The sequence below is a fragment of the Daktulosphaira vitifoliae genome, unplaced genomic scaffold, assembly GCF_025091365.1.
Source record: "Daktulosphaira vitifoliae isolate Bord-2020 unplaced genomic scaffold, ASM2509136v1 Scaffold_1, whole genome shotgun sequence".
Taxonomy (NCBI): domain Eukaryota; kingdom Metazoa; phylum Arthropoda; class Insecta; order Hemiptera; family Phylloxeridae; genus Daktulosphaira; species Daktulosphaira vitifoliae.
In genome coordinates, this window is record NW_026099572.1 from 81107138 (window position 1) to 81132023 (window position 24886).

General features: G+C 25.4%; 5 protein-coding genes across 6 annotated transcripts in view; 3 read left to right on the top strand and 2 right to left on the bottom strand.

Moving 5' to 3' along the window:
* Nucleotides 1-3167: 3167 nt before the first annotated feature.
* Nucleotides 3168-5741, top strand: LOC126900951 (uncharacterized). The gene is made up of 3 exons (XM_050676993.1): nucleotides 3168-3299; nucleotides 3361-3457; nucleotides 4416-5741. The coding sequence occupies exons 1-3, from the start codon at nucleotides 3282-3284 to the stop codon at nucleotides 4799-4801; spliced, it is 501 nt and encodes a 166-aa protein (XP_050532950.1). The 5' UTR covers nucleotides 3168-3281; the 3' UTR covers nucleotides 4802-5741.
* A 379-nt stretch (nucleotides 5742-6120) lies between these two features.
* Nucleotides 6121-10901, bottom strand: LOC126900925 (uncharacterized). The gene is made up of 4 exons (XM_050676965.1): nucleotides 10796-10901; nucleotides 8403-8500; nucleotides 8222-8320; nucleotides 6121-7613 (listed from the first exon to the last, which is right to left on the bottom strand). The coding sequence occupies exons 3-4, from the start codon at nucleotides 8237-8239 to the stop codon at nucleotides 6642-6644; spliced, it is 990 nt and encodes a 329-aa protein (XP_050532922.1). The 5' UTR covers nucleotides 8240-8320; nucleotides 8403-8500; nucleotides 10796-10901; the 3' UTR covers nucleotides 6121-6641.
* On the top strand, nucleotides 10600-12278 carry LOC126900936 (uncharacterized). Of its 2 annotated transcripts, XM_050676983.1 has the most exons (3): nucleotides 10600-10946; nucleotides 11397-11769; nucleotides 11980-12278. In XM_050676983.1, the coding sequence occupies exons 1-3, from the start codon at nucleotides 10826-10828 to the stop codon at nucleotides 11981-11983; spliced, it is 498 nt and encodes a 165-aa protein (XP_050532940.1). In that variant the 5' UTR covers nucleotides 10600-10825; the 3' UTR covers nucleotides 11984-12278. The 2 variants fall into 2 exon arrangements, with proteins under 2 accessions (XP_050532940.1, XP_050532933.1); XM_050676976.1 differs by lacking the exon at nucleotides 11980-12278 and having other exon boundaries at nucleotides 11397-11959.
* A 554-nt stretch (nucleotides 12279-12832) lies between these two features.
* Nucleotides 12833-17020, bottom strand: LOC126900961 (uncharacterized). Its single transcript, XM_050677004.1, has 3 exons — nucleotides 16882-17020; nucleotides 15261-15600; nucleotides 12833-13075 (listed from the first exon to the last, which is right to left on the bottom strand). Exons 1-3 carry the CDS (start codon nucleotides 16903-16905, stop codon nucleotides 13023-13025), a joined length of 417 nt encoding a protein of 138 aa, XP_050532961.1. The 5' UTR covers nucleotides 16906-17020; the 3' UTR covers nucleotides 12833-13022.
* A 498-nt stretch (nucleotides 17021-17518) lies between these two features.
* LOC126900915 (tachykinin-like peptides receptor 99D) overlaps nucleotides 17519-24886 on the top strand; it is a 28473-nt gene continuing 21105 nt past the window's right edge. Inside the window, exons 1-2 of the mRNA XM_050676953.1 lie at nucleotides 17519-17728; nucleotides 21515-22197. Of these exons, the coding sequence (XP_050532910.1) occupies nucleotides 21937-22197 (261 nt within the window). The 5' untranslated portion in view covers nucleotides 17519-17728; nucleotides 21515-21936. The remainder of the gene's footprint in view (nucleotides 17729-21514; nucleotides 22198-24886) is intronic.

Genomic DNA, 24886 nt, shown 5'->3' on the forward strand with positions numbered 1-24886 from the left:
TGATAGTTTTGAGAAACAACAACTGTAAAATAGTAGCATATAAAATTCACCATGTAATATTGTACATGTGAATTGTGTTGCATGATTAACGCCCGAAATGACTTTGTTTCTGCGTCGCTGATAACTGTCATCTCCTCAACGAACAATTAAATCTATTATAGTAATGTTACACGTAGAAAATCGCATGGTTTAGGTTGATGATAATTATTGTCACTCCTGAATATATATGAAACTTCGAAAGGAAATTATATCAATTATGCAAATTTATTTTCGTCAAAAGTGTATCTTGAAATATTTCATCTTCATGTATACAATGTAATTTACTATCGCTATACATCTATGGGAGTAGAATATGTGTGATTAATTGAAATCTCCCCGTGCGTGACGGCGCAAACCTAAATAATCATGCGGTAGTTAATTGGGAGCTTTTATTACAGAAACTACTCAAAAAGGCTACGGTATCCAAACAAATAACACATGTAGGTGAAACGAAATCAAATATTATTCGGCAATAGTTTAGCGGCCAGTAAAATGAGAACTAATAGGTTACATAATAGCGTGGGAATTCATATTAAACATCACTCGACTATTGACTTGCGTGGTTGATATTTACTAAATTCTACTTTTTGTCAATAATTTTGGTGAGTTAACGAAAAATCTAACAGCGCCGTTTTTGTAGACAAATAAGAGTAGTTTTAAAAATAAAATAAACTGTTTTAATTATATATAAGATATTTGTGTTTCACAACCTACTATCCAATTTTTTACTGAATACTTTTGTAATTTTGTTTCACTAACAAAATAAACTATAATCTAATTTTTACTTTTAGTTAACATTTTTCTAAAGTGTTGTATGTGATTAACGTAATTTTCAATGATTAATTTTATTACTTAATAAATAAAAATATGTAAATTAAACTATTTTTTTATACTTGACTGTGGCCATATATAATTTTGCATATGTTCAACAAAGGATTATCCAATACACAATAAATTTATGTATATAATATTATATTATTATGCATAAAATATAGGTTGGAAAACGTTGTAATAATAACGATTAAAACGAAAATTTTTGTCAAAATTTAATTGAAAAAAATGTAAAACAATAAATCTTAAATACGTGATATCAATAGAAGTAAAATATAAATTACTAGTTATGGCGTAAAACAATCCTTGTTAAAACAAATATAAATTCTTTTCATATATAGTATCTCAAAAAAAATTTCGTATGGGAAAAAAGTAGCCTTTTTAAAGTAATTGTAGCAATGAATTATGTTTTAAACCCCTTTAATGTTTAACGTAAATATATAGTCACGTTAAAACGATTAACGAAACCGATTGAACAACGTTAAACTTAATTAACGTTATAATATACTCGTTAAGTAAACGTTGAACAAAAAAAAAATAAAATAAACTGACGATGTAGGCATAAATAAATTTATTCATCTTCAAACTTAATTACATTAAGTGCAATTATAAAATAAAATTTTCTTACGTTTTGTAATTTCCAAGCAGTATACGTGAAAAAAGAAAAATTTTTTCTTCAATATATTTTTTAAGCGATTATGATTAAATTATAGAATCACTAAACAATTTTTTTTTTATTAAGTATTCAATTTTATTTGATTACAAAGCTGATTGGCCGATGACGTTTTTAAAATTGTATTGTAATAAACAAAATTTATACTTTAAAATTATACCTCAAATAAAAAATATGTTTGTGAACAAATAATAACTTATTAATGATTTAATATTTCTATATAAATAAAAATATTTCTCGTTATTATATAATCGTTATATTATTATTTTGATCATCTAATGATTTAATAATTTGATGGAACATTTTTCAATTCTTTTGTGCTATTCTCTATGTGAATAAAACCACATGTGTGACGTTCATTAATATAAAAATAATATTAATTTTATATCTTGGACCATTCATAATAAAAGAGCATTCGTCCTAAAAAGGTAATTATTTTCTGAATAAAAGCACATTAGGAAGTTCGAAAAATCTATTTGAAAACAAAATTTGAGTTCACAATGACATCGGTACACTAATACAATCAAGTTATAAAAAAATCGGACGGAAAATAAAACCGCAATAATATGAGTATCTTTATTATGATAATTTGTAATTTAATTTGGCTTGAAAAGAAATTTGTGCGATCGTAATGAATGATACTGTTTTAGTACAATTAAAAAAAAAAAAATTAAATAAACCTAATATTATAGTTTTATATTTTAATAAAAGATAAATACTGTACATATTAACCAGATAAAAATTATTTTTTCCAAAATTACCCTAATTTAATATGAGAGAAAAATATACTTCGGATAAAAATATAATACATATAGAATGATTTTTGTAACGCTACCAATTTAATTTCTCTTAATATAATGATTTTATTGTGAATTTATTTTTTTGACTTTTGTTAGTTACATATTTATCTTCATTTATCAGTTATAAAATATTTTTATGTTCATTCTTTATGTCTTATAGGAGCGTTAACTTTATTTTTCAAATAGTTACATATATTAAAGTAGCTCATAAAATAAAAAATAATGTAATCAAGAAAATAACTATTGTTATTAATGCTATTTAAAAAAATTAAGTTGACATTCTAAAAGGAAAAAGGGATGAACATAAAAAAATATTTTTTAACAGATAAATGGATATACACATGTAACTAACACAATCCAAAAACAATCACAATGAAATTATTATTTCAAGAGAAATTGAATGGCTGATGTTAAAAAAATTATGGTGTATACTGTTATCAGAGTATGCATAAATAAAAATTCCCATATGTAATATTACAAAAGCGTGTAGAACTACAGAAGGTAAACTTATTAATAAAGTTAAGAACAATTTAATAAGACATGTTCCTATGAAAAAATCAGTCAACTCCCTATTATATTATTATTTATATTTTAGGTGGAATTTATTAGTATTTTTTTTTTCATAATATATTTGTGTCACATTATATAAGCTTAAACACTACTAATGTATAGTAGTATTTGAGAGTCGGATAAAAGCGCCCTGCTGTCTAGTGGGCAAACCTGAAGATCTTCAGAGCCTTGAAAATGATGGCCGTAATCATAGGAAATGTACCATGCAAATAAAAACTAATTTAATGTTATTATTTTTTAATTAAAATTTACGCGTTGGCTAGGTTCCCTACTGTGGTCTCTACAGAGTATAAAAAGGAATTAAGGAATAACTTTGGATTATAACATTTTGATTTGTTCTAAAGTACACTGACAAATACTAATTTAATATGAACATCGCAGCTTATGTAAGATAGCTAAAATTTATATCGGCGTATGAAACAAATTTTATTTATTTTGCTGTTATAGGTTGTTTTATTAATTTTGTCAGCAGTGGCTAATGGTGACGATGAAATTATCAATAAAAAAGAAAACTCGCCTAGTTTAGACACACACTTAGAGCCAAGTAAGAATTTATTGATTAATCTTTATATTTATGAATAATTAAAACGAAAATTATATTTATTTAATATAAGCTATTTCATAATTTATTCAATAGCCTCGGCAAATAAAAAAGTCATTAAATATATTAATTAGATTAGGCTAAATTATGGTACGTTAAAGAAGTCGTCAGGTAATATCGCATTTGGCATTACATAGAAAGTAATTATATCTTCATAACTAATGGTTTGTTAAGTATAATTTTTCTAAATAAGATTAACTCGTAAAATGTTTCGTCTACCATGCGAATTAAAACTATTTTTTCTAAATGAAATATAGTACTTAAGTTACTTAAAATAAAGTAGACCGAATTAATATATTATAATATGTTATATACCAAATAGTACCTTTAAATCAAGATTTTACTTGGTTATTAGGACGTCATAGAATTTTATGTAACTTATTATATTTTGTTGGGTTTGTGATAAAGTCTATTTAATCAACACATTTTATTTGCTTAAAAATATCGGCAATAATAAATAACACAAAAAAAGTTTTCTTTTTTTAAATTGCTTATGTTAAATTCTGTGATACTACTGTGAATGAAATGTTAAAATTTTAGTCAGTAATTTTTTTTTAATGTATGTATATTAATTTCGAAATAAAACTCTGACGAAAAAGTAATTTACCACTAAATAGTATAAAAAAATTATTTTATTTTACATTACTTTTACATTTTTTTTTTCAATGTTTTCATTCTTTTTGACAATATGTCATATAAAAACTATAAAGAGTTATATACTTCTTCAATTTAATATTTTTTAATAATTATGAGTACACATTTATTCATTTAATAATTGTTTAAATGTATTAATCATGCTATTATAATGTAATTTTTGATAAAAAAGTTAATTCTGTTTATTTTTTTAAAAATGATTTTATTCTCTAATTATTGTTCTAACATACTTCGGTTTTATTTACAGGTATTAAATACTATGGATACAACAATGATAATTATCAAAATGTAAATAAACATGCATACCACTTATTTAACACTCCGTATTATCAACAGAATCAAGAAAATACAGTTATGTATCCTTCAAATTACCAGCAAGTACCAATCGGAAATATCGATTATTCTTTTGATCAATATTATTTACCAAATTTGAATGACCCACAATCCCTTCAGAGTTTTTATGACCCATACTATAACCAACAAGAACAAAAATCGCAGCAAGTTATATCAAGTCCAGGTACTAGACCGATTCGTCCACCACCACCGATTCCATTTTACCATGGCTCTATGTACCCTCAAACCACTACCGAGCCTAATTGCCTTCCTAAATTAATTTTAAACAACGCACTGTAATCAGTTCATATCGCTATATCAAACTTCCATTGCATATGAATGATTAAAACGATGGGAAAATATTTCAAATTTCTATTAATAACTATTAATTATATTTAGTTTAAAGTTTATTACAAATTTTATTTATTGTAAAATATTTATTATATTATAGTAATAGTTATTATTGTTGGTCGAGGAAGTCCTTCAAGTTGGATAACTAAAATGTTACCAGTGATACAATTTTTTAACATTGGCAACGAACTTTATACCTTACTAAACTTTATAAATATAAGTATAAGTACTAATTAAAAAATATATATCAAAATATTAATATATGTATGTAAAAGTGCGCATTTTATACTATTGTATAAAAGTATAGCGTTTGAATAATATTGCTACCTATATATTATACAAACGTTTTCTACTCAATATCATGTTTACAAAAAGTAAACTTTATGTATTATTAATAAAATATAAAACATACATTTTACATAATAAACTCAAGAATATTTATGTAGTTGAGAAAATGTGCTAAACACATAAAAGTTTTTTTTATACATCCGAAATTATGGTTTTTACATCTTAGAATTAAATTTGAAAAAATAATGAGTAATAGTGTCTTTTCTGTTCAAGTAGTCTGAATAAAAATATTAATTTGCACTTTTTTTGGAAAAACGTTTTTTTCATATAAATGGTACAGGGAAAAACGGTAGGAGTACATTTTTGGATTTTGATATTATAGTTTGATTTAACAGTCCATTAGCTATATTATCAAGTAATGGAATTTATTCGACGAAAAATATTTTTATATTTCTGATATTTAAATGTCTATTTTTGTTTATCACTAAAAGGAGAGAAATTAATAACTTCATTTTTGCTCTTCTAAAAATTTTACAGAAATGGACTACTACCCTTATCCCATTCATATACTTTTATCATAAACTAAAAATAAATAAATTATTTTCAGGAAATTAGCTTTTGCAATGTTTGTAATTTATTAATAATATAATATCATTCTATAATTTATCGTGGTGATAATTTAACTTATTTATCTTGACTTAAACTGTCATTTATAATAAAAAAATATTGATGTTGTAACTTAGTTTAAAAAACAAGTTTTTCAGAAATACTTATTTACAATTATAAGAATTTTCAGAATAAATTATCTTCATTATTTCTTGAGTTGATGTAGTCTTAAACATCCATTTATATTATTAGTTATAACAAGAACAGTGTATTCTTTTCTTTCTTTTGAATAATTTCGAAAAATTAAGATTTGTAAATTCAATTATGATAATAATTAAAAAAAAAATTGTATTTATATTTTTATTAAAAAAGAGGTAAATAACGAAAAATATATATGTTTATTTGTCATTAAATGAACAAAAGAAAAATTAAATTTCTTTGCCAAACTAATGAGTTTAACTTAATTTAAATTCAACTTATTTTTATCATAGTTGCATAGAATTGCTCAAAAATCTCTTCAGAGTTTCTCTAGCAAAATATGCTAATTCGTTGTTTAATGATAGGTTTGATTAATATGTGTTATACATTTTTTTTAAACAAGTTTTAGATTAATTAATTGCAGTGAAAAAAACAATCTTTCAAAAATAATTTTTGTTTTTTTTTAAATTAAAATTTTTTTATTACTAATTATTCTAAAATATTGAACACGAAATTTTGTATGCTATAGTAAATTCTATACTTTTTGTACAAATTATATAAAGTTGAACATTACACGAGATTAAATTTTACTAAAATATGTCTAAACCTTAATGCTTATCTAACTAAGGTACTAATTTTGAAAAAAAAATATCTTATAATTTGTCTATATATTTAAACTAAATTAATTTAATTCGAATTATGTTTTAGTTTTGTAATGTCTTAAATGTTTTTTTTTACTTTCGGAAGTTTCTTCTTCGTCATAAGGCTCTCCTATTTCATCTAATCTATGATCTATATCATCTTCTATTTCTTCTTTAAATGGTTTATCATCATCGATGTTCTCATCATTTTCAATATTTTCTTCTACGTCGTAAGTGTTAGGTACAATTATTCTACTAGGGCTTCTTTCTCTAAAATCTCTTGCTCCTTGCTGCATCGGGGAATAGTAAATAAGCTTTTTGTGATGTGGCTTTTTCGGTTTATGATGATGACAATGTCCTTTTGACTTTTTTTTAGGTTTTTTTGGTGTATGATGATGTTTTTTATGGACTTTAGGTTCACATGGCTTACATGGTTTATGCTTTGGCAACATTGGTGGCAGTTTTCTTGGGTAAAAGCGGTTATGTGGTATCCATTGAACTGGAATTTGGCGTGCAATAATTATTGGTCGATTTGGATTCCTCACTAATATACTCACATCTCTCATAGGCCTCATAAATATAGGATATTGACCTTGTTGCTGAAATAAAGGATTTATGTTTTGGTTATTTTCTTTTGGGACCAATGAAATATCTGTCTGTATTGATACTTCCTTGATTTTTTTGATTTTTTCATAATCTTTTTTGGGTTTTTCAGATACTTCAGGCTTGTGTGAATTTTCATAGCCATCTATGGATTCCAAATCATATCTATTTTCGTTGTGTTCTGAATCACCAAATTGTTGTGGTGCTAAATTTGTTGAAGTAATTGGCATATGTGTCTGAGAAATCTGAGTTTGGTAATCAACTGCAATATTAGAGTTGTCACTGAACCCGTAACTTCGTGAAAGAATATCACCTTTGTTTACTGGCGTTAAAGAAAGTTCATTTGGCGAATAGTCTTTAAAATTTGGTTGATTAGTAGAAATGGTCCGACAGTGAGTTAAAATCACTAACCAAAGTAGAATCAACTGTAAAAAAAAAGTTCTTATGTTATAAAAAATACAATAGAAAATAAAGAGAGATAGTAAGAATAATTCTGACTTTTAAATTTCAATTGCAAAAAAACTTATAAATAATGAACTTATTTATTTTAATCTAAAGCAATATTATTATTCATCTATTACATTTATACGAATCAAAATAAATTTAATTTTCGACATCAGCGTATAAGAATAGATTTATTTTATAAATAAATTAATAATAACTAACGCTAACGATTAGTAATGAGTAAATTTTAATTTTATTATTATTTATTTTATTAGTGTCACCCGTTGCGCTTTATTACTATCTGTCACCTATCGTAGAATTAATGTACTATATCAGGAACCTTCACTGATGTGTAATCAACAACTTGTCAAAGTTTCATGGCAATTGAATAAATGGTGTAGTACATACAAACATATATTTGTTATAACATTAATTGTATAATTAAATGAAAACTCAACTTAAATTAAATACTATTTTAAAATGTACGCATAAAAACTATTTAGTTTAATTTATATTTATTATCATACATTAAATTATTTCTTTTTAATTATAGATATTTATATAAATACATATCATAATATTAACTCACTAATTCTATAGTATCCATCGCTAATAAAGTGATTCATGACGTCCAATTGACTACAATTCTAACAAACATGATGTTATTAATATAAGTCTTGTTGATAAACTGTAAATTGATAGAAAATCCAATTTACATGATACATTAAACACAAATTCCCTACCAATAAATGAAATGGAGCGTATCTTACTAGCTGTGTAAAGTTTTGGTTTGTACTGACACGCGAATTTCTCAATATTATGTCACATTTATCGTTCACTATTATGACATGTTTTTTTTTCGTGAAGACTACAAATCAAAAAAAAAAAAAAAATCAACATTAACTTATGTAACTTTTTAGTAATCGGAACGAAATAGTAATCTACTTAAGGAAGTTTAAAACTCATTTAATGGATGTGAAAATGGCCGAGCCTAAGTCAACAACTATGTAAGTATAGCACAAATAATTTAGGGTCATGGTCAATGATGGATATTAACGAAAGAACCACAGCGGATTACCTGCAAAAGTGACAATCTCTAATGGAAAACAGATAAGTAGGAGGTATCAATGGAAATAATTCAACGTTTAAAAGCATGTAATTCAGAGTTTAAAATTTAACTTTGATCTTAACGTTTCAAATAGAGTAATATTACAGAATAGTAGATATTTTACTGCTTAAACTTAAATATTGTTAAGTTAGAATGAACGTTTACAATAAAACAATAAATTATGTTGTTTCAATTTTCACCAGGTACATCTTGTTTAAAGTTGAATGATCAAACAAATAAAATTAAATGTTTTGTAAATCTCTCAATAACTAATAAAGTACAATACAAATGTGTCCAAAGACTTATATTTTTTTAACATAGAATATTTTTAATAACATCTTATATTTGATGAAATTCTAAAATATATTTTTCTAATAAGATCATTTCTTATATTGCTTGTTGAATATACATTTAAGTGCAATTCTTATTTGAAGTGTATTACTTACAAAGGTTTTTACGTAAAAATTTTAATTATTTTTTAACATTTATTTAATGCATAATATATTATATTTTCTATTATTTTCTTATTATATTATATTGTCTAGACGTATTTTTTACTATTCACTCGTGTTAGTTGGACCGAATCGATTAGTTTTGTTAAAAAAAGGTGTATTCATTCATTTATACAATAAAATCAATATTATGTAAAGATACCTACTTATTTGTATTATATAGTGAATTTTTTTGTTTAGTTTTGCTGTTATTTAAAACATAAAGTTAGACAACATGAAATGATGTGTTATTACTATACATTTTATTGTATATTACAATTGAGTTTTGTAATAGATACTCCATTTTTGAACATAATAAAAGTAATGTATGGTTTACCATGTTAATGACCTCAACCTCATTAAGATATTTTGTGGTATAATTTGGTTGTACTTAAAAAAAGTTTATGTGGTTAGACAATCTAACAGTAAAAAAAAATTAGTCTATTATATGTGCGATTTGCTCATTTTATAATAGAAGTTACAAATTAATCAAATGAATGCCTACCAATAATATTTCTTTACTAATAATTTTATTTGTAAACAAATTACATATAATTAGTCAAATTAATCAAAATACTTTCATTCGACACTTGAATAAATAAACAGTAACACATATATAAAGGATTTTACAAAAAGTTTTCTTAAAAATATATATTAATATATCATTCAAATAATTATACTAATAAAATAACGCCTTTTAGTTTTATTTTTAATCTCGGATTTACACTTAATTTAATACCCAGAAATTAAATAGGAACATTTTATTTTTATTTTTTAATCATACTGAAATTAAATAATTTTTTTTTTCACTTTTTGGATGACTTCCACATTTTATCGTTATTTTACTAAAGAAGATATTATTTTTTTTAAATACTTCATCTAAATGACTAAATACTATTTAAGTGATTTTAAAGTTTACGTTTAAGTTATTAATAATTAAGTAATTTAATTACTACATATTAAAATCTCACTTGATATTTATGTATAAATCTAATATTATAACTTTTTATAGTAGAAATATTAAATTTTAGTTTTATAAATCACAATACAGAAAAGCTTTGAATGAAGTTTACTCTTATTTACTTCTGGATTTTACTTTTTATGTGTAACAATAAAATGTATGTAATTTACATTATTTTAAGTGCCTTAAATCAAATTTTATTTAAACTTTTGATGTTTTAGTGGAATATATTCCTTGATCCTTTTGAATTTAATGAATATTATAAACACATTAGATATATTCGCACACATCTAATTCATGAGCGTATTTAAATTGTACTATCTAGAGTATTGAAAGAATTATGATAACATACATTTACATTTTAAAATTGAAGTTGTAAGCAAAATTTTAAAGACCATTATATTTAATAGAATATTCCCTAGAAAATTAAATTGTTTTTGTTTTGACATTTGCACTTGGATAGACACAGATGGTCAATCGATTGACCAATCAACCGTTTTAAATGACATTGGAATTGCAAATAGTACATGGTCCTTGGGGTTGTTTTCATCGACCTTAAATCCTAGGCTCTTCCTGTTATTACTTTAAATAAATACCATTTACCTGAGATTTACTGAGTGATTCAACGGCAAGATGTTACGACAAGTCACAGTTGTAATCCTTTTGAGTTTCAGCGGCTTATTTGCTTTTGAACATTCTACAAGCCACGAGTCAAGTCATAATTCAGTATCGGGTTATAGTAAAACGTCTTCACGTGAGTAGATTTTTATTTTCAATTTCTAATTCGACGATTATAAAATATTAAACTATTTTTACGATTTTTCGATAAAGTTAACAAATTTTATTGTTATGTAAAGAAACAATATTCACAGTAAATTAAAACAAAATAAATTTGTCTTTTTTAAAATTATATTAATTATTTTCATAGAAAGCGTTTGTAGCTATAGGAATGTGATTTTAGTTATTAAATAGTTGGACAATAGCTGCCCAAAAATTCAGACCTGTGGGTTCATTGTACGCATTACATACTGAATTATAATAATTTTAATTATTCGTTGAATTATTTTGTACAAATGTAATGTCTAAAATCAGGTAGCTACAAATATTTAGAGTAGCGAAAGTTAAATCCTTATTATAGTTGACATAACTTGCACAACGTGGACATTAAAATTACATGGCAATAAAATAATTTTTATTTTTTTAGACGAAGGTGGCCGATCATACAGTTATAGCAAAAAAACATCACATGGTCCTGGTTATAGTTACAGCTATAGCTATGGTACGGACCATGGATCACCATTGTACTTTTCAGAATATGCTCCTCATTTTCATTCGTATAGTAGTCCTCTCTTCATTCCTGATGTACTGTTAGATATTGAGCTGGATCATGATTTAGACACTGATTTGGATTTCTATATAGACACAGATTTAGATTTGGATTTGGACTTAGATTTTCCTGGAATTGAATACGGTCTTGGATACGTTGGAAAATATGGACATCTATACAGAATACCAAAATATGGACATTCTAGGCTTTACAGAAATTTAGATGGACATATTTTAAACTATGGAGGAAGGTACGGATACAGAAATTTAGGATCATCTAATATTGGATCTTTAGGTTTTTATAAAAGATAAAGTGTTTTTGTTCAATGTATTTTTTGTAATTTTTATTATCTTTTTATTAGTTTGACTAAATAGTAAATTAAATCGCGATAAGAGATATTACACGAGCAACGAAAAAAAATACTGTAAACTTCTAATTATTTATATGATTATTGTTTCAGATAAAGTCTTTAGTAAATTCATGAGAAAAAATAACCCTAGTTTCTTTGAAAAATTCAATTAGTAAAAAAGTTAATTTTAAGTTTCGTAAAGAATTAAAAATGTTTGTAAAAAATTAAGTTTTATTGTATAATATTGAAACCATTCATATTATAATATAATAATTAAACTTATAACACCATTTAACCTTTTATTTATTTAAAATAAATAATTATAATAAATTGTTCTACCCAATATGTTTTATTAAAATCATTTTATACATCTACCTCAACATTAGGGTGGGTGTATTTATAAATTGAATAGACTCTGTAACAATTAATTACTTGTTTTTATTTAATAAACGGAAGTATTTGTTTTTCACTTGAATGAATCTTGCAAAAAATCATTGTTTTTAACTATTGATCATCAAGGATAAATAAACTATTCACTTTTATGACTGCTGTTTTTTAATTTAACTAGTCTAATAAATATTTTTTAATTGTTTCTAAGAATTAATTATTGTAACAAAAATCAATTTTGAAGCAATTTTATATAATATTTTTATAGATTAAACATAATTTGTTTTATGATAAACAAGTGATAATGACGTTTTCATAAATAATACAAATAATTATTAAAAGATATTATAAATTTTTATTAACATACAGAGAAATTATTATAAAATATTATATTGTTGAAGGTTGAATATCCTTAAAAAAAAAATCATACCATTTGAAATAAAAGTTTGGGAGGTCATATAAGGATATATTGTTTTCTAAGAACATTATTTACTAAAAAATTTTTAATAATAACTGTATTGTAAAATGTTAGTACACTTATTTTAGATTCATAAAAATAATTCAAAACAATTACATGTATTTATTTTACTTCTTTATACATTTCAATATGATATTTGATTAGAAAAAATACAAAGGTATAAAGATTAATAATATTATAAAAACTGTGATAAATGTAATAAAAATGAAATTCGTATTAAATATTAATATTTGATTCGTGGTAAACTTATTTGTATTAATATGTTTTATTTTATGAAAATTTAATATTTTTAATACATTCTACCTTGATTTCCACCATAGTTCCCGGATCCTCGGTTTCCTTCTATAATAAATAAATTAGTATTAATTAACATTGATATCATTTGTTAATTTGTTTTTCAATACAAATACAATTTAACTATCAATTAAAACCAAATCAGTTATTTCAAGAGTAAGTAAGTTTTGGTATAATAGGAAATTTCATTGTATAATAATTAATTTTTTTATGATCGAATAATTTGTTGTAATTAAGTTTATTTTTGTACTATAAATATTTGAAACAACGTTAAAAAAACTCTGTAATTATTAAAGCCTTAGATCTAGATAGGTAATATTGAACTGGTTAAATTCGAAATTTCTTCCTAACTTACCCAACCAGTTTGGCCAGAAAAATGTCGTAATATAATCGTCATTATTATTTATACGAGACAACACTAAAAATACCCTGTTCATGTACTTAACAATGTTATCTTTTTTAGTTTTTATTAGTATATATTTTTTCATTTCAAATAGTCACCACTTCTATGGATAGAAGTGGTACATTTTAACTTGTTTTATTATACATTATATTCTTACAAGGACATGATCCTTTTCGAACAAAAACTTAGATAGACATTTAAGAGAAATAGTCAAAAGACTCACACTGTTTAACTACATTGTAGTGTATGCGGTTCGATCATAAATCAATTAATAATTACTTTAAAAATTCTTCCTCACCAAAATAAAATCTATATATTATTTTTGTCATCTTTGTTATTCTACTATAAATAGTTAAATGCATTGTATCAATTTTCGTCTCGCTTGTAAAAAAACATGTTAATGTTATATATGTAAATGTCAAACTAATTTATGTTCTATTTCATCTGTATTGATCTCTGTGTTTTTCATGCTTACTTATCAATAAACAATCATACTAAAAATTCGACAGTGACGATTTTTGGGGGTAAAAAAATATTATAAAAAGCCAGAGCAAACCCTTGCTCCGGGCTGTTCATTTCATGCTCCGTATTGGGCTATTCTTTTAGTGGTCCGTATTAAGTTGTGCGAACGTCGTGATCGTCATTGTCGAAATTTTATATGTTAATTTGTGAACTGAAAATCTGAACTTGTGTACTTTATTTATTATTCTCACCGATATCATCACTAAGGATAATTATAAAAACCAGAGAATTTACCAGGTAAGATTTTTTACATCGTTATTTTATGACCCTCGAATTACACCCCGAATCAAAAGTAACTCTCACTTACACATTTTTTTGCACCAACAATAATAATCATTCTGACCCCTGTTTTAGTATTAGTAATATTATTTATGTATACCATTTTTTTTTTTGAGTTACGACAAAAATATATATTTATTCGTTAAACATATTTTTAGAACATTTTATTTGATACACTATTTAATATTTTTATAGGTAGATATTATAAAATAAATGTGTCAAGAACCATTTTCTATGATTTAGATAATATCGTACAAAACGTAGTAAAAAGATTCAAGTGGAATTACAAAACAATAATATAAGTAAATGTTGTGATACAATGGATTTAAAAAAAATGACTGTTGTATTAAAAAATAATCGATGATTTGATAAAAACCATTATCCTGGAAATTGTAAATTCTTTCAAACTTACACGCGAAGGCATGTCACTTTTAGTTTCATATAAGCGAAAGAATGTGTCAAAAACTTTATTTATTATCGTTGTTCGTTGGGATAAGTAAGCAAATTTCAAATTGTAAATGTTACGTCATTGCACTCTAGGTTTTTTAGTGACTATTAATAGCATCATTTATTAAAACATTTTTAAAATGAGAATTTCTTATAAATTTCCCATTTACTTGAGTTTAGTTTTTCAAATGGTGCCATGAGACATATTTTATACTGTTTTATTCAGATAAAGTAACTAAAAACATATTGGATATGAATCTACAGTGAGTCAAGTAAATATTCGAACGTCATCTAGAGAATATTATTTGCCATCGTTATATAAGCCTTTAAGTGTGGTATAATCACTAATATTTTGTAATGATGTTGACCATAGTTAAAGGTATATATATGACGATGTTTAGAGGCAAATTATTTTTTTTAGACACGTCCAAATATTTACTTGAATTACTGTTTGCTTAAGTTTTTGATAATTTTCTTAACATTCTTTATATATTTATTTGGCTAATGGTAATTCATGTAATTCAAAATACAACTGTTTTTATCATTTTAAATAAGCTTTTATAATTAATATAAGTGACTTACGTTTTTTATGCATCATAAAATGTACGTTGGCTCCAGGAATAGTGTAATCATACCCATATCGATCGGGTTCATTGTAGACATTAACCTTATAGGCCTCAGCTCCTTGTCCTTGCCATTGTCCACCTCGATTTTGTGGGAAACCATTTTGTCCAAAGTTATTACCGCCACCATAATTATCAAATCCTCGTTGACCCCTTTGCATTTGACTAGTACTAAAGTCCTGATTACCAAATCTTTGGTTTTGACCATTTCCCATCATTCCCATTTGAGGATTTGGCCATTGGCCTTGTCCGCCAGGACTAGGAAAAGTTAAGACATGGGAAACCAATAAACAAAATACCTATAAGAATAACTGAATTGTATTACGAGTTATGTACATGTGACTTTGATTCTTACATAATAAAAAAGGACTTATAATTTTATGTACTGCTGAAATTAGTGTAATCATTCATTTAACTGTTAAGCAAAATATTTATACTTTATGTTTGTGTAGTTTTACAAATAATAGGCTGCTATGCGATTTTTTTTTTTTTACTCTCGCGCGACGGTCATTTGCATTGACTTTGGCGTTACATCGTAATTACCGTCTTATTTTATGTTAGTTTTCAATTTTACTTTTACCGAATTACATTTTTATAATGCTTTTGTTTAAACAGTAGTTAAATATTATTTTTAACTTCTTCCTTTCAACAAGTATCATTTTATAGGTTGAATAACTATTAAAAATTAGTTGTTTAAGTGTTATAATTAAATATTTATTCTACAGACAAACTAATAAATACGTAAATTTAACAATTTATTTGGCTATGCTTCAATAAAACATCAAGTAAAAACATAAATTGAATAGCATGTTAAATATTTTTATGATATTTGTTTATTTGTTAATAATTAATAGTTAAAAAGAGAGTCATTATGATAAGTTATTTAAAAAATATATATATTCCATTAGATTCGTGTTCAAATTGCATAAACATACAGTGATTGATTTATCGTTAACCACAAAGTTTCCTCTAGAATAATAATAATTTTGTTTTTTTGCTAGTTTAGTAGTATTTTTTTAGATTTGTAAGTGTTAAAATAAATATATTAAAGTTAAATATACTTAGGTTATCCCTTATAAGGGTACCAATTTTGTTTTTTAATGGAAACATTAATATTTTATTTGCTAAAATGTTAGAAAATGATTCAACTAAGAATATCAATGGATATTTCTATACCTATTTTGGAGATTGCGTTATAGTGATGCGTATTGATAAAAAAACATAACCCGCATATCACTTGCACTTAATATTTTAAAACGTTAATAATTTCCGAAATATTGGTTTAAAATTTGTTATCGACCAGTCATTTTCTAAAATTTAAACTTGTAAAATATGTTTAATGGCATTTAATAAAATAAAGTTAATACCCGTGTAAGGGATAAGATATGGACCTAAAAAATACTTCATACAAGTTAAATCGAAAAATAAACATAGTTATTAAATAAATAATTATTATTTTGGGAGATATTTAGTGAATAAATACAATTCATAAACTATTTTATCTAATATTACTGTAATTTCATTTAAATTTTGTTGCAGTAAAAAATAATTATTTAGACTGAAAATTTATGGTAACTTACTGAAGCACTTGATATGGCAATCATAATTAGTAATTTCCTGGAAAACTTCACGTAGAGATAAGTCTAGTGTACTTAAACCAGCTAAATTTGCACTAATACAAAAAATAAATGATCACGAGGGTATTTATATTCTTGTATTAGGAGATTAGACTGTAAGTTTTCTTAAAAACTGGCCTTGTACATCAATCGGGTCGTGCAAACGTCAATCTCATAGTGTAGTCTTCATTTAACATAGACGTGTACTTTATTGTCATAAGTCTTTGGGGTTTTTCAGATTGCTTGGATGGTTTATTTTTAGAGGACGTCATAGGATATAATGTTCAATTGTTAAATAAGTGTCTCGTTTAAACAAAAAAAGACCCCGGACCTTGACTGAGCAAATCGTGACTGCCCAGATTGAGTTTATGCAAAACCTTTTATTTCCGATACCAGCAACTCTCCAGGAAATACCGAAACGGACTAGACACACTATAGCCAATGTTTTTCTGATTTTTAAAAAATCATTCCTAGCACAAACTATTAGGGGAGGAAATTAAACAAATAAAAAATATCTAGATCCGTTCAAAGGGATATACGGTATATTTTATCGCTCCCGTGGCAAGTCTGGCGCAATCGCTTCCTGACTAGCGTTAAGCGTTACTGTATGACATTTGCGCGCATTCAGTGTACCCGAAAAAGCGTGCGGCAATCCCTTCGAGTGAAAATTTCGTTCGGTTACGTAGTAGTTTAACAGTTGTTTTTGTAACGGTTGAATTAGTCAGGGGAAATACTCAAAATAATTGATTAGTGTATAAAAATGAATTACAATAATCATCGAATATTATTAATTGCTTTAATTAGTGTTCATGTAAGTATACGACGAAGCTGTTTATTTTACAACCAAGTCATCTGATTTTTTATTCGTTGTGTTTCAGTATTACATTATTAAAATAAAGATCAATTAAAAAGAATAATAATAAAAAAATTCATTGGCAAATTATAAAAAGTATTAAACATAAAACTTGATATTTTAATTCTTGTGAAGAAGGTGAAAATATTGTAAAATAATATATCCAAAATGTTAATTTTTATAAATAAAAATTTAAATAACGGCTTAAAAAAAATCACAATGTATGAATAATAAATAGATCATATAATAATGTTCTAATATATTATATTTGCTAGAATATTGTAACCAACATATCATTACTAATTAATTAATAATGATACTAGTATAATAAAGGATCTAATTTCCAATGTAAACAATGAATAAAATAACAACATAGATTTGGATAATTAAGTAATTAAATATCGTTTAGCAACATGTGTTGTAGTCAAGTACAGGCACATAAAAAATTATTATATTATCTTAACGATTAGTAACGCATAATATTGCATGTTTTGTGTATTTTTTATCTATTTGCCCTAGTTTACCTTATGTTATTCAATATTATTAAAACTATGACTAGCATACGACTGTAAATATCTTTGTGAATTTCAAAAATTATGGCAATATTGCCTAAAAGAACTTACATCGAAATGAACTTATATTTTATATAGCACATGAATCTAAAATTGGCAAAAATAAATAAAAATACTTAACTATAGTTTATTTTTAAAATTAAAATACCAATAAGAAATTGATAAATATTTATTTAAAAATACTATAACACTCGATAAACTAAAAGAGCGTAATATTTTATTTTATAGAATAATCTTGAACTATTGGTAGCAAAACTAAATATCTACTTAAATTATGGATTATAACTTACTATAGTTTGTTACTTAATCTTTAAGGGAAAATATTTTCTTAACTAAATTTATTTGGAACTGCTATGCTAATTATTTTACGTTAATAATTGTGACTTCTTTTGCACACTTAGTTGTTTGTAATAGCAAATCATAATAATTATCTTTTGAAGTAATACAGTTTTATCAAAGTTGTTTTGTATCTTTAATAGTTAGGAATGAGTTTTTAAACATTATAAATTGTTTCATCTTCTTATAACACAAAGCGAAATACTTCTTCATCATTTTTCAAACATTATGTTGTACTAAAAATAAACTAGCAAAACATATAAATTACGTTATTTGTATATTAAATTAATAATGCATGTTTTCAGAAAAAATCAAATAATACTATTAACATTTGAATAAGTATCAAAAATTATTATTGTTGAACATCAAATAAAGTATGAAAAGAAATTTTATCTTACACCATTTTTATAATGACATGATGTCAAAATATTAAAAATAAATATTTTTACGATTCAAAATGTTGACATCTTAAAAACTGTATTTTTTTTTCTCTAAACTTAACAACATCAATCTTGAATTGTTTTATTGTTTAGAAACTATTGATATTATTGAAATTTGATTGTTTGTGGCAAAAACACTATTTTATCAATTTTTTTATGGTTAGAGACATAAAGAAAATGCAAGTATTTTTTACTAAATATTTATCTAACTTATTCGTTAGATTGTATGTTTTTTCCTATTTTTAACAGAGTTGTTACATATTTAAAGCACTACAAGTTTCAAAACATACATTGGTCTCATGGAACGTTTTAAACATTTTAAACTGTTTACTTATGTTTTAATCAGATTTTTTTAACAACAAAAAAGGGTTTTTAACCAATCCTAATTTTTATACTTTTACTGTTAGGTACCTCCAAAATGTTACCGCGTAGGAAATATTTCAATTTTTATTTCTTGTTAAGGTTTATTTTTTTTATATATTTATTGTCTTATTAGAATTATTGACAGTGTCACTTGATGGACATTATTTATTTTCAGAATTCAATACGTGTCTTTTTGTTTAATAGCTGTTACATACAATGTACTTTTTTGTAGAATATAATAATTTGTTGAATGAAAAAATATTATTACTTAAAAATACAGTATAAGCTATTGAAAACATCTTCTATTCAGTTAATTATGACATTACTGATTTAATATATATTAATAAAATAAATATTTTTTTATAACAAAAAAATTATAGTTTAAACACTATAATGAATATTATATAAATTTCTATCATGTTAATTTATGGACACTGTATTTTGTAAATTAAAAAATAATAAAACAGTAAATCATAACTATGTTATTATTTTAAATTACATTAAAAAATATAATTTAATAATTATACCTATAAATGTTGATCACATTTTTAGTTAAAACGGTTGGTTTAGTCTGTATATAAAGTTAAAATACTTTGCCTGAATATTTCGCATTTTTTACCAATAATTAAATCTGAAAACATAGTGCATCAAACATATTTTTTTCAATGGCAGAAATTGTGCTGTAATTTTCCGTTTTTAATTATCCAGTAAGTGATAGAACACTGTGGATGTAATTAAAATCCTAGTGTCATATAATTTTGTCTAAATATAGTCTTATAAAATCTAGATGGGTAATAATTGGAAAATATTTTACAACAATTAAATAAATGTATTTAACCAACATACGTTAAAATTATGTAATTGATAGTTTTGTAATAAGTGAAATATTTTATTATTTACAAAACTATCAATTATTTAATGCAAAGTAATATCCATTGATTCAAATTTTCATCTGAAAGTTTAAGGGTAGCAAAATATGGTGTTGTGTAATCATAACTTAATTTTATTATTACTTGATGTGTTGAAATTAAACCCATCCAAAATATAGAAAGTGGGTCACAGTAAATACTTTTGTGAGTAATGAAACATTATAATTGTTGTTTGAGTTTGTTTATTGTTTTCAGACAATTTATAAATTAATCTATGTTTAATTAAATAGTAATAAAACATTTAATACTTCTATATTTATTGGGCTTGCCTGAAGTAATTTATATGCATATTTTAAATGATAAACATTTAACTTTCAGGTACTTTTAATAATATAATAAACATGTTTTAATAATATCCTAATGTAGTTATAACTGACGGCACACGCCAAGTGCTATACCCTAGAGTAGGTTTATTGTAGATATATTATATTCTATCTTTGAGAGTATAATATTGAAATGATAAAACACATGAATATAATTCAAAATTTTAAAGCGCCAATATAGAATAAATTGAACTACAGCATAAATTAACTTCAAATCGTAAGACATTGATCATTGGAAACATAATTAAAATTTTGAATATGGAGAAATAACAGACTTTCGTTAAAGTGTAGTATAAAAATTCAGTTCATTATTTAGTTATTAACGTGTAAGCAGAAAAGGCGATTAACTTTTAATAATTGTTATAATTGGCGTATACCAAAGAGAATTCAAATCTTAAAAAAAAAAAAATTACTTTTCCTGAGAGTTTTTTGGAAAATAAAAAGTACATTTTTGTAACGCATTTTATTAGACAAAAATTAAATTCTATTGTTCAATTTCTTAAACTTTTCCATTCAATAAAGATTTTTTGTTCTCTTGTGTTAAATATTTTTCTGTAACTTACTATGTATTTTTTAATAGTGAAATACAATTATATATCTCCATAATTATTACTTATTACATCAAACCTAATCAATTTTAGTAAGGTACTACTGAGACATAAATGAATGGACAAATAACAATAGACTTTGGAAATATTATACATAAATACATTGTTTATAAATTATAAAATATAACAGGTAAATTAATAGATAAATTAATAGATTAATTATTTTTGTTTAGTTTTTGCTGTTATAAAGTCGTTATCTAATGGTCTTCGAATATGATAAATTATGTTTATTGTCACCGTGTAGTACTAAATGTTACAAACTAGTAAGAAGGTTTAATAATATTCAAGTGCTCATCAATATCTAATCGAAGAGTTCAATTGATAATGCATATTACCGCTTTTTAAAATACCAAAGTAATTCAGTATTGCTATTGAATCATACCTGTTGGAGTTATTGTTACGGCCTTAGTTTAAATAGTGAAAAAGGTTTTTTTAAAATGTACGAAAATCATCGCTAAGTGTGCGAAACTAGCCATGCCGATAAAAAAACTATGGAACAAAGGTCACAGTGGCCAAAAGTTGGTTTTCATAGGCTAATGGTGTCGTGCATCTTTTGTAAACACCGCAGCCACCACCGCCTACAACAACCACCGTAATGACCTCTAACTTTACTGTTAATCTCACCGAAAATGGCACTTACAATGAATTGAATGATGACCTTTATCAGGTGCCACCCTTACTGATAATTTTACTGATCATACTATACGGATCAATATCGGTGGTAGCCATAGCTGGAAATGGACTGGTAATTTGGGCTATTACTACAAGTAGACGAATGAGATCAGTCACTAACTATTATTTGGCTAACCTAGCGATTGCTGATATTATCCTAGCACTGTTTGCCATACCTTTTGAGGTAAGTTAATATATTTCTATTAAATACCTACTTAAAATTTTAAACATATTCAACAAATTAATAATATTATTTAAAATTTACTCGCTGTAATATTTGTTGTATTTATTAAATGTAAGATAATATTGTAAATGCAATATTAAAAATATAAGAGGGAGTATAGGTGTAGTGTTTATCTTGAATAAGATGAGAGAAAATAGACTTAGATAGTTTGGTCATGTTATGAGGAGAGAGGAACTGGAAGCTATACAAACAGTTGTGGATATTATTGTTGAAGGAAAAAGAGGTAGAAGAAGACTGAAAAAGAGATGAAAAGATGTTTTTAAATGCGATATGAGAACGACTGATTTACGCCGATGATGTGGAAGATCGTGTCAAGAAGATGTGTGGAATAAGGGTGGCCGACCGAAAGTAGTTGGGGTAAAGAAAAATTTACTTCTTATTGTTTATAATTAATACAGTACTCATCCTTAAAATATTTCATTCCATACAATTAAAAACATCTGAATCTGCACTGAATTTTATACAAACAGTTCAGCATAAAAAGTTTTATTCAAATGAAACACTGTTATTTTAACTTAATATCTCAGTCCTCTTAAAAGTTTTTATAAATATTACTTATACGAGGATATAATTTTTGCATTCTTTAGTTATTACATTATAATTGCTTAGTAAGATCAGCCTCATTAAATAAATTGCAATTTTAATGTGCTTAAAACTTAATGTGTTTATACATGTTTTAAAGTGTTTCACTTTTATATTATGCAATCCTAAAAACATTTTAGTATTAAATTTAAAGAAATTTGTACGATGGTTCAGCTTCGAATTACTTTATATTAATAATTAATGAGAGCATTATTAACCCTGTATTTTATAATATGTTAACAAGAAACTCATAAATATATTAAACATTATTCTATTGCTTGACACATGTTATTATCATCTGTATTTTAATTCTCTAACTTTAATATTTATTCCATATGTAAAATTGACTATCTCATTAAATAGTTGTAGAAGTATAATCTGCAGAAGTGAATTAAAAGGAACGTACCTTTGATACATACTTATCAACAATCAATTGTTAGAAGAAAATATTAGTACTCCGTTCTTGTGCAACTTATATGGAAATGCACATTAAGTATTATTCATAGGCTTTTATTAAAATTGTAGTTGTTGTTGAATATCTTAAGGCATCTTTTGTTATGTAGAAAATGTATTCCAGAAGATATATTGAGTCAATGGAAAATTGACCTATTATGCTTTACTTTAGCATTCTCATATCAGTTTCACTGACGATTGTTATTTAGTTTATAGTTATTATTAATCGCAATTTATTTATAATTTGTACACCCTCACGAAGCCCAGAATGTGTTAAAGTAACACAACTAAATTATCAATATATCTTAAACCTAAGTATTTAGCATCTTAGGCAACAAAATAAAAATTCCATTGCTAATTGGAGTCATGAAATTTGATTAATGAGCAAATTATAGCTTCTTCTTCTTCTTTCTCGCCTTAATCACAACTACTTGGGGTCGGCCACCCTTATCCTAAACTTCCACTTGACATAATGTCCCACATCTTCTACGCTTACATCAGCTGCCCTCATATCGTATTCAATAGCATCCCTCCATCTTTTTTGGTCTTCCTCTACCTCTTATACCTTCAACATTTCTATAACTGTTCTTACAGCTTCCGATTTTTTTTCCTCATAACATGACCACACCATTTAAGTCTATTTTCTCTCGTCTTATTCACGATGGACACTACACCTATACTCCCTCTTATATGCTCGTTCTTTATTCTATCTTCTCTAGTCACTCCAATCATCCATCTAAGCATTCTCATCTCTGCTTCACTTATTCTCTGCTTTACTTTCTTATCAACCGCCCTACACTCTGAACCATATATCATAGCTCTTGTCTTGTATAATTTACCTTTCAGCCTCATTGAAATTCTTTTATCACATAAGACGCCAGACGCTTTTCTTCACTTCAACCACATGCACTTAATACTGTGTCTTACATCCTTGTAAATACCACCGCTCTTTTGCATAATTGACGTTAAATACTTAAAACTTTCCACCTCTCTTACCTCATGTTCTCCTTTGTCAAATTCGTATGCTATTTACCCTGGTATAAGTGCCATCATACATATCTTACATTCACATCATCACTTTTTATATATCTTATATAATGATAATCTTTAGACCTTTTCTCTCATACTTCATCTACACCTCTTAAACTTCGCCTTACTTACTGCACATTTGGCTTCTTTGCACAAGCGTTTATACACCATCCACTCTGCTCTCCTTTTGCTCTTTTGCCATACTTTAAATTGCTTTTTCTTACTTTCTATGATTTTTTGAACGTCCTCATTCCATCACCAGGTTTCCTTTTTTCCTGTCATTATACTCCTACTATCGCCAACAATCTCCTTTGTAGTATTTTTTACACAACTAATTAATCTATTCCACACGTCATTTATGTCTTCCTCAACATTCCACACCGTCTTCTCTTTTACCATCTTTACAAACTCTTTTTCCCCTTTCAATTTCCACCACCGGATTTTCGATTTTTCCCCTGTGTTCCTTTAATTTTTGTATATTCTCTTTCCGGTACACCTCAACTCCATTACCATTAGTCTATGTTGTGTAGTTACACTCTCGCCTGGTATAACTTAACAATCTTTT

Bases quoted from the DNA above. Each gene is read 5' to 3' on its own strand.
- LOC126900951 (XM_050676993.1), top strand. The intron at 3,458-4,415 runs GTAAGAATTTAT...TTTTATTTACAG, and splicing joins AGACACACACTTAGAGCCAA to GTATTAAATACTATGGATAC.
- LOC126900936 (XM_050676976.1), top strand. From the start codon at position 10,826: ATGTTACGACAAGTCACAGTTGTAATCCTTTTGAGTTTCAGCGGCTTA. The intron at 10,947-11,396 runs GTGAGTAGATTT...TTATTTTTTTAG, and splicing joins TTATAGTAAAACGTCTTCAC to ACGAAGGTGGCCGATCATAC.
- LOC126900961 (XM_050677004.1), bottom strand. From the start codon at position 16,905: ATGATTGCCATATCAAGTGCTTCA. The intron at 15,601-16,881 runs GTAAGTTACCAT...TTATTCTTATAG, and splicing joins TTGCCATATCAAGTGCTTCA to GTATTTTGTTTATTGGTTTC. The intron at 13,076-15,260 runs GTAAGTCACTTA...TATTTATTATAG, and splicing joins TTTTATGATGCATAAAAAAC to AAGGAAACCGAGGATCCGGG.